A 14,989-nucleotide genomic window follows, 5' to 3' on the forward strand; every position below is an offset into this window, starting at 1 on the left:
AGTAGGTTGCTTGGTAGGGGCTGTTGAGCTGGGGGCAGGTGCTGGCGAGCTTGTGACAACCAGCCCATTGGTGTTGCCCGCGAGTTAACTCAGAGGGGACCCTGTACCCCTGGTCCCTGAGGGTCAGACTCATCCCCGGCAGGTCTCTGACTGAGGCTTCCCCTCTGCCCTTCCCTGCCCCATTCCCACCCTCTGGTCAGGCCCATTCTTAACCTTGCCTATCTACTATTTTAAGACACCTCTGTTTACTAGGCCGCACCCAGACCAACATGCTCACAAATCCAGCTTGTATATTAGGCAGATTAGACTTGACATTATCTTAAAAAAAAAAAAAAAAAATGGAAGGAAGGCATTGATCCTTTAAAAAATAAAAACAAAAAACAGAGGCCTATTAAATAACACTCTTCATCTCCCTTGTCTTTGAGATTCACAGCACATTAGCATATTAAAGACTAAAAGTCCTTGGTGAAAGCACCTATTTAATATTATATAATACAACATTTTCATACTGACCTGATGTTCCCTCTTTTTTCTTTGAGAAGATCCTATGGGGCTCTAAGACTGCATGGACTACACTCTTCAAAATCACTGGGGAGTTTAAAAACTGCAAAGACTGCCTTGTGTGCATTAGTGGAGGTCCACCTGACGAGGGTGATGGCTGGGGGAGAGAAGGTCGGTGGGGCTAGGTCAGCAGCCTTCTCCTGTCTGCCCACCTCAGCCTTAGACCTGCCCCTCACAACTCTGAGCAGTGCAGGCTCTGGCTGTCCTTCACCCCTGCCTCTGAGCCACCATTTCTGGGCATCCCCCTACCCAATCTGATTCCTTTCCCTTCTGTTGTGTTCCTTAATTGGTGTTCATTTAATCTCCTTGACTGAAAATAATCTGTCCCAGCTGTCCTCTGTTAGCCTCTCCCCTGGGGTTCTTGGGGAGAGGCAGAGAGGGGAAGCTGCTGTGTTCTTCATCCTTTTCTGTATCTTGAGAACAAGCATGTTGAATTTGAGGAGCGTGAAAACCCATGGCTTACTTTCTTGCAATCCTGTCCTCCCTCATCCCAGCCTCAGTGCATTTGTGTAGCCTGCTAAGCCCTCTCTACCACCCATACCATTTACAGACCGGAACACCAGCAGGGTCCCCAACACGGCTACCATCCAGCAGAGGGCTGATTAGGGGGCTGCCTGCGCATTCTGGCCCCTAGATTCTTCTCTGGAGAAGGCTATGTTTTCATGAGTATTGCTTTTTATTTCTTTAGATTTTCTTCTTCTGCTTCAATTTTTTGAAGCATATCATCTCTGAGGAGTTCTCTTCTCTGAAGACACAGAGGTAAGAAGCCTGCTCTCACTCTGGGATGGAAGAGCCACTCTGTGCAGGCAGGGTCCTGCCCTGCTGCCCTGCGTGCTCGGTAGGCTGGCTTTTCTGGCCTTCGCTCTGAGGCCAGGGGCGGGTTCCCTGGTGGAGAGGCTCTTCTGAGCTATAGCCAAGGCCAGCCTGCAGTTAAACTGTCCGATAGGCCTGGGGACAGATGAGTGTTCTCTGAGAGCTAGGAGAAAAAGGTGATTCGCTGTAGGAAAAGCCAGCCCAAGGACAGTAGGACTTCTGACTGCCCACACCCCAGCAAAGCAGCCAGTTCTCAAGGGCAAGAGGATTGTTGCCTTCCCTGGGCCACTGCCAGCAGAGTCTGCTCCCAGCCTGGCAGTTGCCTTAGGACCCCGGTGAGAGTTGGCTTTGCAGAGTTCCCTTGCCTTCCAAAGTCAGGCTCCCAATGTGTTGGCCAGACTTGAATTCTTTTTTTTTTTTTTTAATATATTTTATTGATTTTTTAACAGAGAGGAAGGGAGAGGGATAGAGAGTTAGAAACATTGATGAGAGAGAATCATCGATCAGCTGCCTCCTGCACACGCCCTACTGGGGATGTGCCCGCAACCAAAGTACATGCCCTTGACCGGAATCGAACCCGGGACCCCCCAGTCTGCAGGCCAACGCTCTATCCACTGAGCCAAACCAGTCCCCCAGACTTGAATTCTTAAGGGGCCACACTGACGGGGAGGAGGAGGGCTTTGCCGGAAGTGGGCCTGGTATTTTGCAGCACTCTAGGTAGACCTGACTCCATGAGTTGCCTCTGTGGGTTGGAGTTTCTTTCCCAGGTAGGCAGCACGTGGGGGAGGGGACAAAGGAGACCCAGCCCAACCCGGAATTCACCATTTTGGGGTCTGTTTACAGGAGGAAGAGTTTGCCAGCCCGGGATTCAGGCTTCAACCTGGACGACATCTATGCGCTGAGTGAGTCACAGGCCCTGGCAGATTGCCCGTCCTGTGTGCATCTTTCTCAGTATAGACCACACAGGAATTGTTTGTTCTAGAAACTTCTTTCTCCAGTTACATGGTGTGGAAGAGGTGGGGGACCTGTCGTGGGAGAAGATAATGTGGTGAACTGATGGCATTGGCGTCTTTCAGGACGAAAGGACCGTGGCAGCACCACCAGCCTTGGCAGTGACTTCTCTCTGGTCATGGAGAGCTCCCCAGGAGCCGCGGGGAGCTTCACCTATGAGACCATAGAGCTGGTCCCTGCAGGAGCACAGACTCAAGCAGCTTGGTGAGGGGCCAGGCTGGAACTAAGCTTGCTCACAGCTGTGGCCCAGGGTCACCAGCTCCGGGGAGTCGCAGGAACAAAGGGGCTGGTGACAGTAGGACTAAGAGCACAGCTCCATGCCCTGCTGTCTCTCTGGGCCATGGAGGCCAGCCATCTGGTCGGTGAGGGGCACTGCCTGTGGTGGCCCAGGAGCATAAAGGAGATGCGACAGGGCTGGGGGAGGGAAAGCTGGATGCTAAAGGACTCCCTGAGGAGCTCCCTTGTCTTTTTTGCCTGAGAAGGGGGGGGGGCGGGGAGGGGGCAGTTTAGAAAAAAGAAAACAGGTGAGTACAAAATGATGATTGGGAATTGGGGACTTGAGTCAACTCCTTTGAGAATCTGATGACTTTCTCCTTAGACAAATGGCTCAAGATTTTGTGTAACATTTGGAGGGAGGGGCCTTGACTGAACTTAGTTAAGGATCTGTTTTGTAATGTGCTCTAAGGCCAGTAGGCATTCATTGGATGCCACGGTTCTTCCGTGAAGACCCTGCTCTTGCTGCCCGTGGCTGAGCCTAAGGGAGCACTGATGTGTGCCCACTTCCACGTGGCATTTTCCCTCTGGAAGTAAAGACTGGGCCCCGAGATTTGGTGAAAGTAGGCCAAGGGCTTGCGTGGGGCAACCCCCTTGGCCAACAGCCCTACTCTTTCCACTGCAGGAGGAAGAGCCACTCGTCCTCTCCACAGAGTGTGCTCTGGAACCGGACACAGCCCCCGGAGGACCGCCTGCCGCCTTGCCATCAGGGGCTGATAGAAGCCAAGTCTTCCAGCTCCTCCTCCTCGAACCATTCTGAAAACTTTTTCAGGATAGGTAGCAGTCCTTTGGAGGTCCCCAAAGCCAGGTGAGGAGCTCCAGAGCCTCTACTGGAGGAGGTGGCTAGCCCTCCCCTATCAATAGGGCTGGAGAGGAGGGTTCCAGCACCTGAGGCGGTGCTTCGGATGCAGTCTTAGGCAGGGCTCCTGGCGTGCAGCCTGGTGGGCGGTGCACCAGGAGGCTAGGGGAATTGACAACCTTGGAGACCAGCTCACTGTCTGGAGGATGGGTTAATGTTTGGGTACAGAGCAAGAGCTGTTCTGTAGGGTGGCTTGAGACTCCTTCCCGGAGCCCTGGCAGGTGGGGAATTCAGAAGGCTTAGTGGTTGTGAGGAGATGGGCAGAGTCGGGGCTGCCTTCACCTGTTGCCTTTGGCAGATCTCAGCCCACTACCCCGCCCCCTTCCCTGTGGACCTCGCATTCTCATGAAAGAGATGGCTCTAGATCCCGCGTCTCTCCTGGCTCTCACATTCTGTGTCTGAATCGGTGGAGCAATGAGGAGAACAGATACTAGGGAGCAGGCTGGACATGTGAGGCTGGGCGAACTTCAGGAGACTGCATCCCTGGAACGGGAGCCACTCAGACCGCTGTGGCTGGATTTGCTGCAGGCATGTTGTCTCCTAGATCAGACCAAAGCTGAGCGCAGGTAGGGCTTAGGTTTGAGGGATGGTCTGATACTTGGGGAAAGCATTTCTGAGCTGACTTCATACCTCATTTTTCCATGTCGTATCTCGGGGAAAGAATTCTGTGAACTGCTTTGTTTTCTAAAGCCTTAAGAATATCTGACCCTTCTGGAGAAAACAAAGCAGTGTGGGACTTAGGAGGTCCATAATAAATTCTAGGGAGAAATGGACATTTCAGAAATATCTTAAGTATTGAGTGTCAGCCTACCCTGTTTCCCCAAAAATAAGACAGTGTCTTATATTATTTTTTTCTCCCAAAGTTGCGCTAGGTCTTATTTTCAGGGGATGTCTTATCTTTCCATGCGCTAGGTCTTATTTTTGGAGGATGTCTTATTTTCGGGGAAACACGGTATGAACCAGGAGGTCATGATTTGATTCCCTGTCAGGATGCATGCCTGGGTTGCAGGCTCAATCCCAGTAGGGAGTGTGCAGGAGGAATTGAACCCAGACCCTCCAGTCCACAGCCCATGCTCTGTCCACTGAGCCAAACCGGCTAGGGCTCTGCCTTGGTCTTAACTGTCCAGCTGCTGGGGGCTCCCTGCTGAGGCAGAAATCCATCACCTCTTCCTACACTTAGCTTTGTTCCCCCCTCTTCTTCCTGCCCATAGAGTCTCCTGTCAAATCTTGGGATTATTTCCCTGAGTCTCAGTGGTGCTTCTCCGCTTGACTGGGCCACTCAGACTCAACTGGCCAGTCCAGGATAGCAACCAAGGCCCCTCCCTCGGAGGCTGAGAAGGGTTGGAATGTCCTCGGGCCTCTCAGCCCTGTGTGCCAGGGCCTGGTTGACGCTGGGACAGCTGGACCAAAGTGGGACACACAGCCTTAGAAAGGCGTGAGGTGGGCTGCTGTGAGGTGTTTGGTGACACTGCCGGGCTATTCTGGGAATGCCCACTTGGAGCCTGCCTGGACTGGCCAGGCGACAGGGTTCTGAATTTGATGCCTATTTTGAAATACTAGATTATTCAGATTTGGAGCATTCTAATTATGTATTTCTATTAACATTAAAATTAATTTAGTCTCTTTTATCTAAAATTGCCTGAGGGATCCTGTCATTAGCTGCCCTGCCTTGCCTCTCTTAGGTAACAACAGCCAATCAGCAGAGAAACTGCATGGAAAGAAACCCTTTAGTAAAGCTATCTGTGGCAGCCAAAATTCCTCTCATAATGTGAATTCTCTGGGTTTTACGTGCTCCAAATTCCACAGTCTATCTCTCTTAAAGTAGGACTTCCCTATAAAGGCAATTGGTAAAGCTTTGTTCAAAGTGAAGAAGTTAGGTGTCAGGCTGGGAAGAAACTTCTGTGGGGGTACTGCTCTGTACCCAGCCCTAACCCACACCCTTCATGAGGAATCTGTGGCCTTTTTGCATTATTAGCTGCCATTGCAACAGCTTCTGATTGAGCTGCATTTCTGGATGTTAATCTCTCATTAGCTATAGGGCTGGAGGTTGGGAAGAGGCAGTGCCAGTGCTCCATGCTAATATGCCCCCCAGGCCACAGTTAGTAAGCAGCCCCGCTCCATGTCACCCTGACCTCTGCTCCCGCATTAGACATCTTTAGGGGTGCAGGGTTGCTAGCACAATACTGTCCATGCCTGAGGAGGAATGGTGCTAGCACTGCGCCCAGCACGAAGCCAAGCAAAGCCTGAAGAGCATATGAACTTGGCTGAGGGTTACCCAGCAGCCTGGTTAAATAGCTAAGTAGTAACATAGGAACCAACTCTACCTGCCAACTACCTGCTCTTCCCATATCATCCACCACCTACTAACTGCTTATTAGAAGCAGTGAGCTCTGTCCCAGGCTGTGTTTAATGAAGCAGAGAAACCAGATTGCTTTCTGCAATCCATAGGGCTCCTGTCCCTAGGTTTGATGGGGCCACAGCGCCAGACCCCAGATGAGTGTGAGAAGCCTAAAGGCATTACCAGCTTGAGACCCTGAAGAGAAAACTTGGAGTTCTAAAAGACCTCTCTTTGGATTGCGGCAGAAATTCAGAGGTCCCTGATTGGTTCACATACATGAGGGTATATATGTGCTTATGGTTAAAGGCCCAGCTAGGAGAAAAGGATGTTCCTTTTTTCAAATGTAAGAAATCCCATTTAGCCATCTCTAAAGCCAGTTTCTCCATGAATTCAGGCCCTTGTTGAATGAAGGATTCTTCCCTTAAGGCCCCATTCCTGGAGGCATTCATCGGGTAGAGGCTGTGAGATCATCACCTGAGGCTTAGGCTTTGGTGGGGGTTGGTATGTGGATTAGGTAACACCCAGCCCCCTCAAAGTAAAATATTCATTCCCTGCAGGACTTCAAACGTGCCATTTGATGGCTTTGGGATTCTAATTTCTCATCATGAGACTTAGGCAGCTCCCAGTTCCTTCCTTCCTATGTATATTCAAACGTTCATCATCAGCCATCAACTCAGGTGTGACAGCAAAACCATCTCACATGGGATTAAACAGTAAAGAAAAAGAACGGTTCATGTGGAGAAGTACAATGGAAAAGGCGGCCTTCGGTTCTTTCCTCTTGCCTCTTCCTGTATGCTATCTTTGCCTTCTATCCAGCTTCACTAATGGTGGCCACCCACTCCTGGGACACCCTGCTTCCTTTCTCACAGCCAAGGATCACATACTCCCCTTTTTTCCATCAACAGATCAGGAGCGCTATGCTTTAGTCCAGTTGGAAGGTATGTGTCCATCACTGAAGCAACCCCTGAGGTTCCTACCAACCATTCATTATCAGGAAGAAAAATCAGTGTATGATGGAGCCAGCATTGGCTTTGGTCAGACCTTTTTTTGTTCAGACCTGAGTTTCACTTCCAGCTTTGTGACTTGGAAACATTCTGAGCTCAGGTTTGTTTTGTTTTGTTTTTTCCATGTGTTTTTTGCCAGTCCTTGGTTTACAGGGCTTTAGAGGAGAATAGGGAATTTTACATAAGTGAATTTTAGAAATAAATGAAAATTTTGTCATATTGCCAAACCTTGGCCTGTTTCCATGTGTTTTTGATGGGCAGGATTCTAAATGCATTACTGACTGCCCTTTCTTCTTTGTTTTTTTATTTTTCAGGTGTACAACCCAGTGATTATACGTTTATATAAATTAAGAAATGGTAACCCCACTAAATCTAGTACCCATCTGACACCATATATAGTTATTATATTATTGACTATATCTCCTATGCTTTACATCCCCATGATTGTTCTGTTAACTGCCAATTTGTATTTCTCAATCCCTTCTCCTTTTTTACCCATCTTCCTGTACCCCCTCCATCTGGCAACTATCAAAATGTTCCCTGTATCTTTGAGTGTTTGTCGTCTACTTGTTCATTTATTTGGGTTTTTTTGATTCTGCATATACTAGCAAGTGAAATCTTACGGCATTTGTCTTTCTCTGTCTGACTTATTTCATTCAGCACAATACCCTCTAAGTCCATACATGCTGCCGATTGCTACATTTCATTCTTTTTTTGCCTGAGTCATATTACATATGCACTTCTTTTATTCATTCATCTATTGGTGAACACTAGGTTGCTTCCATATCTTGGCTATTGTAAATAATGCTTCAATGAACATATAGATGCATATATCTTTTGGGTTTCTTCAGATAAATATCCAGAAGTGGAATTGCTGAGTCCTTCTTTGTCTCTTATTATTAACTTTTTCATTAAAGTCTATTTTGTCTGGTATAAGTATTGCTACCCTAACCTTTTGCTTATTTCCATCTTTATAAGATTTTTTTTCCCCATCTCTTTAAGTCTATGTATGTCTTTTGATCTGAAGTGAGTCTAATAGACAGCATATATAAGGATCTTATTTTGTTATCCATTCAGCCACTATATATCACTTTTTAAAAAATATATTTTATTGATTTTTCTTACACAGAGAAAGGGAGAGGGATAGAGAGCTAGAAACGTCGATGAGAAACATCGACCAGCTGCCTCTTGCACACCCCCTACCGGAGATGTGCCCGCAACCAATGTAGCTGCACTTGACCGGAATCGAACCCGGGACCCTTCAGTCCGCAGACCGACGCTCTACCACTGAGCCAAACCGGCTTTGGTATCTTTTGACTGGAGTATTTAATCTATTTGCATTTAAAGTAATTGCTGCCATTTTTCTTCATATTTTTTTCCTTTTTCTTAAAGAAGGCCCTTTAGCATTTCTTATACTGTTTTGGTGGTGATGACCTCCTTTTGCTTTTGCCTGTCTGGAAAGCTCTTTGTCCTTTCTTTCTAAATGATAATCTTGGTTGTAGGTTGTTGCTTTTCATTGCTTAGAAAATTTCAAGCCAGTCTCTTCTGGCCTGTAAAATTTTGTTGGAAATCAGCTGACAGTCTTATGGGCACTCCTTTGTAGGGTAACTGTTTTCTTTTAAGAATCTCTGTCTTTAGCCTTTTGCATTTTAATTATGATGTGTTTTTTAAAATATATTTTTATTGATTTCAGAGAGGAAGGGAGAGAGATAGAGAAACATCATTGATGAGAATAATTGATTAGCTTCCTCGTGCATGCCCCCTTACTGGGGATCGAGCCTGCAACCGAGGAATGTGCCTTTGACTGGAATCAAACCCAGGACCCTTTAGTCCACAGGACGATGCTCTATCTGCTGAGCCAAACCGACTAGGGCAAATAATGATGTGTCTTGATGTGGGTCCCTAGGTTCATACTGTTTGGGGCTCTCTGTGCTTCCTGGACTTTTGTATCTTTTTCCTTGACCAGGTTAGGGAAATTTTCAGTGATTACTTCTTGAAGTAGATTCTCAACTTCTCTATGTCTTCTCTTCCCAGCACCCCCAAGATGAGAATGTTGATACTCTTGAAGTTGTCCCTGATCTCTCCTCACATTTTGGGTTCTTTTTTCTTTTTGCTGTTCTGATTGGGTGTTTTCTGCTTCCTTGTCTTCTGAATCACTGATTTGATCCTCTGCTTCATCTACTCTATTATTGATTTCCCTCTGATGTATTTTTTATTTCAGGTACTGTATTCATTTTTTATTGGGTCTTCTTTATGCTTCTATCTCCATTTTTATGGGTCTTTCTATCTCTTTTTATTGAAATTGAAGTTCATCTATTCTTTCCTGAAAGTCCTTATAACTGGAGATGTTTTTTATTTTTTATTTTAGAGAGAGAGATGAAAGAAGGAAAGTTAGAGAATGAAACATCTATGCGGGAGGGGGCAACATCGCACACACTCCAACTGTGATCACATCCAAAACCTGAGCTTGCACCCTGACCAGGAATTGAACTGGTGACCTTTTGGTGCATGGGATAACGCTCGTCCGACTGAGCCACACCAGCCAAGGCATAACTTGGGTTTTGAGCTGTGCATCTGGCAGATTGCATTTCTCCATTTTATTTAGATCTTTTTCTGGAGTTTGGTTCTGTTCTTTCATTTGGGACATGTTTCTTTGTCTCCTCATTTTGGCTGCCTCTCCATGTTTGTTGCTGTGTGTTAGATAGAGATGCTTCATCTCCCTGTCTTGGTGGAGTGGCCTATGTAGTAGGTACACTGTGGTGCCCCCTGGTGTAGCCTCCCTCGTCACCCAAGCTGAGTGCTCCAGGCGCACCCCATGTGTGGACTGTGCATATTTCTGGAGTTGTGAGCTCAGTTTCTTGAATCCCATCTTTAAAGGGGGAGTAATGAACCTGGCGGCCTCCATAAGTTGTGTTTAAATGACCTAATGAATACCTGGCACATAGTAAATACTCATTTTTTCCACAAATGCTCAGTAAATTGTAACCGTTTGTCCTTATCAGTTACATATCTGAGGGCGGGTAAAAGGCCAGGCCAGATCTTTTTTTTCTTGCTTCAGCTATGTGGGTTGTACCAGTTTGGCTTGTATGAGTGTTCTACCCCTCTCTAAAAAGAACTGCCTAGAAAACACCTGCCTTCCCCTGGCCAGTGTTGCTCAGTGGTTGGACATTGGTCCCATGCATCAAAACGTTTCAGGGTTCAATCACTGGTCAGGGTAGGTATGGGAAGTGACCAATGAATGTTTCTCACATCGATGTTTTTCTCTTTCCCACTCCCCCTTCCTCTCTAAAACCAGGAAAAACATATCCTTAGGTGAAGATTAAAAAATAAAATTTAAAAAGACACCTGCCCCAGTTGGCCCACAGCAAGTATCTGGCAGGAGATGGGGAGAATGTGAGAGTTGTAGCTTTCTTGGTGCTATGAAGAGGGCCTAGGCCATATCCATCTTAGGGATGAAATGTCAGTGAGAAGCCAACCTCCTGGGCCCTCTGAGTCGAAGGGATATGAACAGATGACCTTAGAAGCAACATTGGCTCCAGTTTTGCAGTTTGAGGTTAGCTTGGCCCCATATTTCCTCCAGTTCTGTAGATAGAGGAGGTGGAGCTCAAATCAATTTTTGTTGTTGTTGTTTTTGTTACTCTGTTTGTGCTTGAGAAAGGGTCCGGGGTCTTATTAAAAATGGCCGAGTTACTTGTCTACTGAGCCTGACTTGAGGTTTTCCTTTCACTAGGAAGGTACAGGTGCTGTGCTCCCTTCTGATGACTCTTCCTTTCATCTTTAGGTGTCCCCTCTAGCCAGCTAATCCATACTCCGAATTTATAACTACCTCTCTGCTTAGCACGGTTCTTTGTTCTCAAACCCAGGAGCTGAACAGTTGTTTTGCAACCCTTTGACAAAAACCTCAAGTAGGAAGACTCATTTGGAGCCTGTTCTCTTGAAAAAGAGGACTACTTGCTGAAATGGCCTCATATCCCCTGGGATCATGTACCCTGCTGCTCTCTGCCAGCTATTCCATCTCACAGCTGACCCCTGGCTGCTCCAGGTGTCACTCTTGCCTGGTGGAGCTACCTGCTGGACACTGAGGAAGTAAAAAGTGACTGGCCCAAAACTAGGGAACCTCACTGTAACCATTCTGTCTGTCCACTATTTTCCCATTAATGGTCTGTGTCTCTTGATAGTCCTGGGTGAGTAAGGTGGAGGCATAAGAAACCATGGTCCTTGCCCCAGGTGTGCCTCATTCTGCCAGGCTCTTCTACTCAGCATCCCTTGCAGTCCCTCAGCACTGTGGTGTTTTGGAATTGTTCTCCCACAGCCACTAAAACTGGAAAAGAAACTGCCCTGAAGTTTGAATAGTAGATGAGATCTGTGGAGCCAGGCTGATCTTAGCGGGTTGTGCTGACTGAAGGCATGACCTGAAGGAAGCAGAGGGTAGGCGCCAGACTATGGCATGTGGCTTTTCCTCTCCTGTCTCTGAAAAACAGACAGCCTGAGTCCTACCAAGTTTCTCCATCTAGAAACAAGAACGCCCTGCTTTGTTGGGCACTAGAGTCTTCCACCAGGTACCAGACCACATCCTGTTCTCATCTCTAATGCTGCTGTCACACACCTTCTGGGGTTTGGCAGGAATGATGAATGTGGCAAGTCTCTGTGTTACAGGAGGTTCCAATTCATGGTGACTTTAATGTAGAAAGCCATCTGTTTTCCCTAGTCTCAAGGTAGTTCTGTTGTAGGACAAACCTATAATCAAACTTGGCTTTAAAAATCTCTTCTTGTTCTGCCTAGCTTCACCTGTCTGGGCTGACATCTCCCTGTCTCCAAAATGGGGATGGTTAAGGATCCCTGGAGATGCAGTGCCGGGCTGGTGTGACCGATGTGGGGGACTGTCGCTCTCTACGTCAGCCAACTGTGTGGGCAAAGATCAGTGAATGTTTTTCTCTGTTCCATACTCCCTACACCACCATTCATGCTTCTACTCTGCTTCTGGGTCCCTACAGAAGCACCTTCTGCTATTCTTGAACTAAAGAATAAAGGGTCAAGCATCAAAGATGATGCATCTCTGGGATCTGGGACATGGGGTAGCTGTTGGAAGGGTTTGTTTGATAAATCCCTTCCTCTTCCTTTCTCTTCTAATGGCTTTACTGCTGCCCTGAGATGACAGAGGGGTTGGCAGTGAGTGCGGAGGAGGTGGCACAGTAGATTCCCAATACCATTTTTCTCTCCCTGCACTTCACAAACTTCCATCTGAAACAGGCCTGATGAGGCGGTCAAGTTGCCTGCCTGATTCATCCCTTCCCTCTGGGCATAGCCAGTGAGTTAGCTGGGTGTGCTTGTGAATACAAACTAGGGCTCCTGGAAGGCACTGCAGAGTGGGGCTAGGGCTCTTAATCTAGGTCACCACCCTCCACTCTCCCCAAGAGACTTGTTCTCCCACCCCTCTCAGGAGCTTGGTGGCCCTGGGTTCTGTGTAGCCTCCATGCTAATTGTGTGCTGGGGCGTATGGGGCATCAGTCTTGCTCCCCACATTTTGGTGCTGTGGCTATTTTACTTGCTCTGTCAGACACCAGGGCAGGCTTTGGTTGATGGCTCACCTCTTGTCACCATGCTTTGCTCTTCTTTCGCTTCCGAAAGTCTTTGCATTAAGCATTGTCTTCACAGCTGAGCCTGTCTTATGTTCTGTATTCTTCTTTCTTGGTCTATCCAGCTGTCTGCACTTTTTCAGAAGTGGCTGACTTTTCAAATGCTCCACCAACAGCACCTTGCGGCCATGGCCCAGGGCCACCGTAGCACCCAACCCCCACCCCTTCATTGCTTCCCCTGTCAGGCATATGACTGACTGCATCATCTCCCCTCTCTCCTCTCTGCCCCAGATCAGTGGACCATCCCCTGCCCGGATCCTCTCTCTCCACAGACTATGGCAGCTGGCAGATGGTAACAGGCTGTGGCAGTATTCAGGAACGGGCTGTCCTGCACCCAGACTCCTCTCTCCCTTTCAGCTTCCAGGAGGAGCTTCCTAACAGTTGTCTGTAAGTGTCTTGCTTGAGAAGGCAGGATGCTCCCCTGCCCATATCAAAAGCTGGTGAGCACACAGCCGTGCTGGTCAGGAATGAGGCAGCAGCCGGCCCCAGGGAGCTGGCTTGGGATCCCTGCCCCATCCCAGTGTCTTAGTTGAGTGTGCTTGCTGCTCATGGACCTGAGGTTTGGAGGAGGCCTGTTATGGGCCGCTCAGTGCGTTGGAGTGTGTGTTCGCTCTCCCCAGCCTCTAAAACCACCCATCCCCGGGTGTCTTGGGGCACATCCTGTGGGAAAGCTGGCTGGACTGTAACTATAGAAGATTCTATTTCTGTCCAAGGCTTTGCCTGACAGGAGAATCCTTTGAAAGCAGAACAGTGGGGAAGTGAAGGTAGGTGTATGGTGGAGACCAAAGCCAGAATGTTGCTGGGTTAGCCCTGAGGCTATTTCTCCTCCCCATTAGAATCAAGGGTTCTATGCCAATCCCTCTTCATTTTTGTCTTCTGCTTTTGCCTCTGGTCAGGAAAAATTAAAACCCCACACCTATAAAAGCGTGCAAAATCCTGGACTTCCAATTCCTATAAAGTATCCACTTGAGCAACTGCCCTTGAGGCAGTCACCTGCCCCCTGCCTGCTCTGCTGCGGTACAGATGGGCGGGGGGGGGCCCGGGGGGGGGGGGGGGGGGCCTCTGGCGGCCTGGCGAGCTTGTTGGCCTGCACCTCAGCTGTGGCTGCCTGAGGGACCTCGCTTCCCTACCACAAGTGAATGAACTCAGGTTAGAGATTCATCCCACCACCAGAAATGCAGCTCATTTCCACCAGTGCTGACTGGTTGGAGACAAGCTGCCCTGGGAGTTGAGAAGATCCCTGCTGAGGGCAGGCAAGGGCTGGGCTTTGGGATTCCAGGATGGTACTCCCAGGCCCTGGCCCTACAACTGGGGAGTAGCCCAGGGACTTCAGAGCCACTAGTGCCTGGTACAGCCTCTAGCCATGCCATGAAGCCAGAAACAAGGTCCCTATCTTCGATTTTTGAAGGATTAAAAAAGATAGTTGCATCTTTCTGTTGGGACTATTTCAGTCACACTGGCCTAAGAGTTATCTTTGGAGTAAACAGACATCTCTGCCCCTGCTTGATACCATCCCCCACTTACCTGGCATTAGCCACTGAAATAGGCAACTCTAGTCCCACGTCCTACAGTTTATCCCTTAGGCAGCTCTCAGCTCATAGCTCAGAATTCTGGTTGGTTCTGGTGGTTCCCAGAAGAGGACTAGGTTCTACATGATCTCAGCAACCAAGACTGTAGGGGAGGGTGAGGTCAGGGTTGATTCCTGGTGAGGTCACGCAGTATGTGAGTTCAGTGCTTGGGCTTTATCAGGAAAATTTAGTTGGAATCTTCACTGCTTTGCTCACCAGCTATGTCTTGGGGTATCAGCCTTGACTTCTTGGAGCCTATTAGCTCATCTCTTGAGAGAAGCTAATGGCATTCTGGTAGCTCTAGTCCCTGCCTAACCATTGCCTACTGTGAATCATATATCCTGGACTCCAGTTTTGTCTCTAAATAGGTTGTGATCTCTCCCCCTTTTCCTCCCAGAAATGCTCTCCTATGGACCTTTGGATGTTCCCTGTGAATACAAACTACTAATTGGACTTTCTCTAAGAAAAAGCTGAAGATGCACACATACTTCTAGCCTGTATGATACCTGAGAAAGTAAAGATCTAGGGCCATGCATTTGCCTCAAATGTCAAGAGATACTTTGGAGTTGTTCATAGTATTGCAGGAATCCAGTATCAGCTCCATTTTCTTAGTCTGCTGTAAGAGTTAGACTTTCTCCCTAAAACAACCTCCTTCTCCTCCTCTTCCCCGTCCCCTTTCCCTTCCTTTCCTCCTTCCCTCCCTCCCTCCCTTCCTTCCTTCCTTCTCTCCCATCTTCTCCTCCTTATTCTTATTTCTCTCTCGCTCTGTGTCATAAATACACGTGCGCACACACACACTTCACTGCCACTAGTCTACTTTTCCTAGATCTGCTCTCCCCATACTTACCCAGGACTGTCATTTATTCTCACACCTCCATCTATTCCTCAGGCCCTCGGGTGCAAGTCATTTGGGCTTGGGAATTGTG

General features: G+C 48.1%; 1 protein-coding gene across 9 annotated transcripts in view; it reads left to right on the top strand.

Annotated features, from left to right (window-relative positions):
- The window catches only part of MTMR14 (myotubularin related protein 14), a 48,345-nt gene that overhangs the window by 31,755 nt on the left and 1,601 nt on the right, over positions 1–14,989 (top strand). For 7 of the 9 annotated variants that reach the window (XM_036431029.2, XM_036431027.2, XM_045579144.1 and 4 more), the window contains 5 exons: positions 1,250–1,320; positions 2,218–2,276; positions 2,451–2,589; positions 3,284–3,466; positions 12,727–12,882. In XM_036431029.2, coding sequence (XP_036286922.1) covers positions 1,250–1,320; positions 2,218–2,276; positions 2,451–2,589; positions 3,284–3,466; positions 12,727–12,882 — 608 coding nt within the window. Of the gene's footprint in view, positions 1–1,249; positions 1,321–2,217; positions 2,277–2,450; positions 2,590–3,283; positions 3,467–12,726; positions 12,883–14,460; positions 14,651–14,989 lie in introns of those variants that run through there. The other 2 variants (XM_036431025.2, XM_036431028.2) reach the window with 2 other exon arrangements.

The sequence above is a fragment of the Pipistrellus kuhlii genome, unplaced genomic scaffold (assembly GCF_014108245.1).
Source record: "Pipistrellus kuhlii isolate mPipKuh1 unplaced genomic scaffold, mPipKuh1.p scaffold_m20_p_11, whole genome shotgun sequence".
Lineage (NCBI taxonomy): Eukaryota > Metazoa > Chordata > Mammalia > Chiroptera > Vespertilionidae > Pipistrellus > Pipistrellus kuhlii.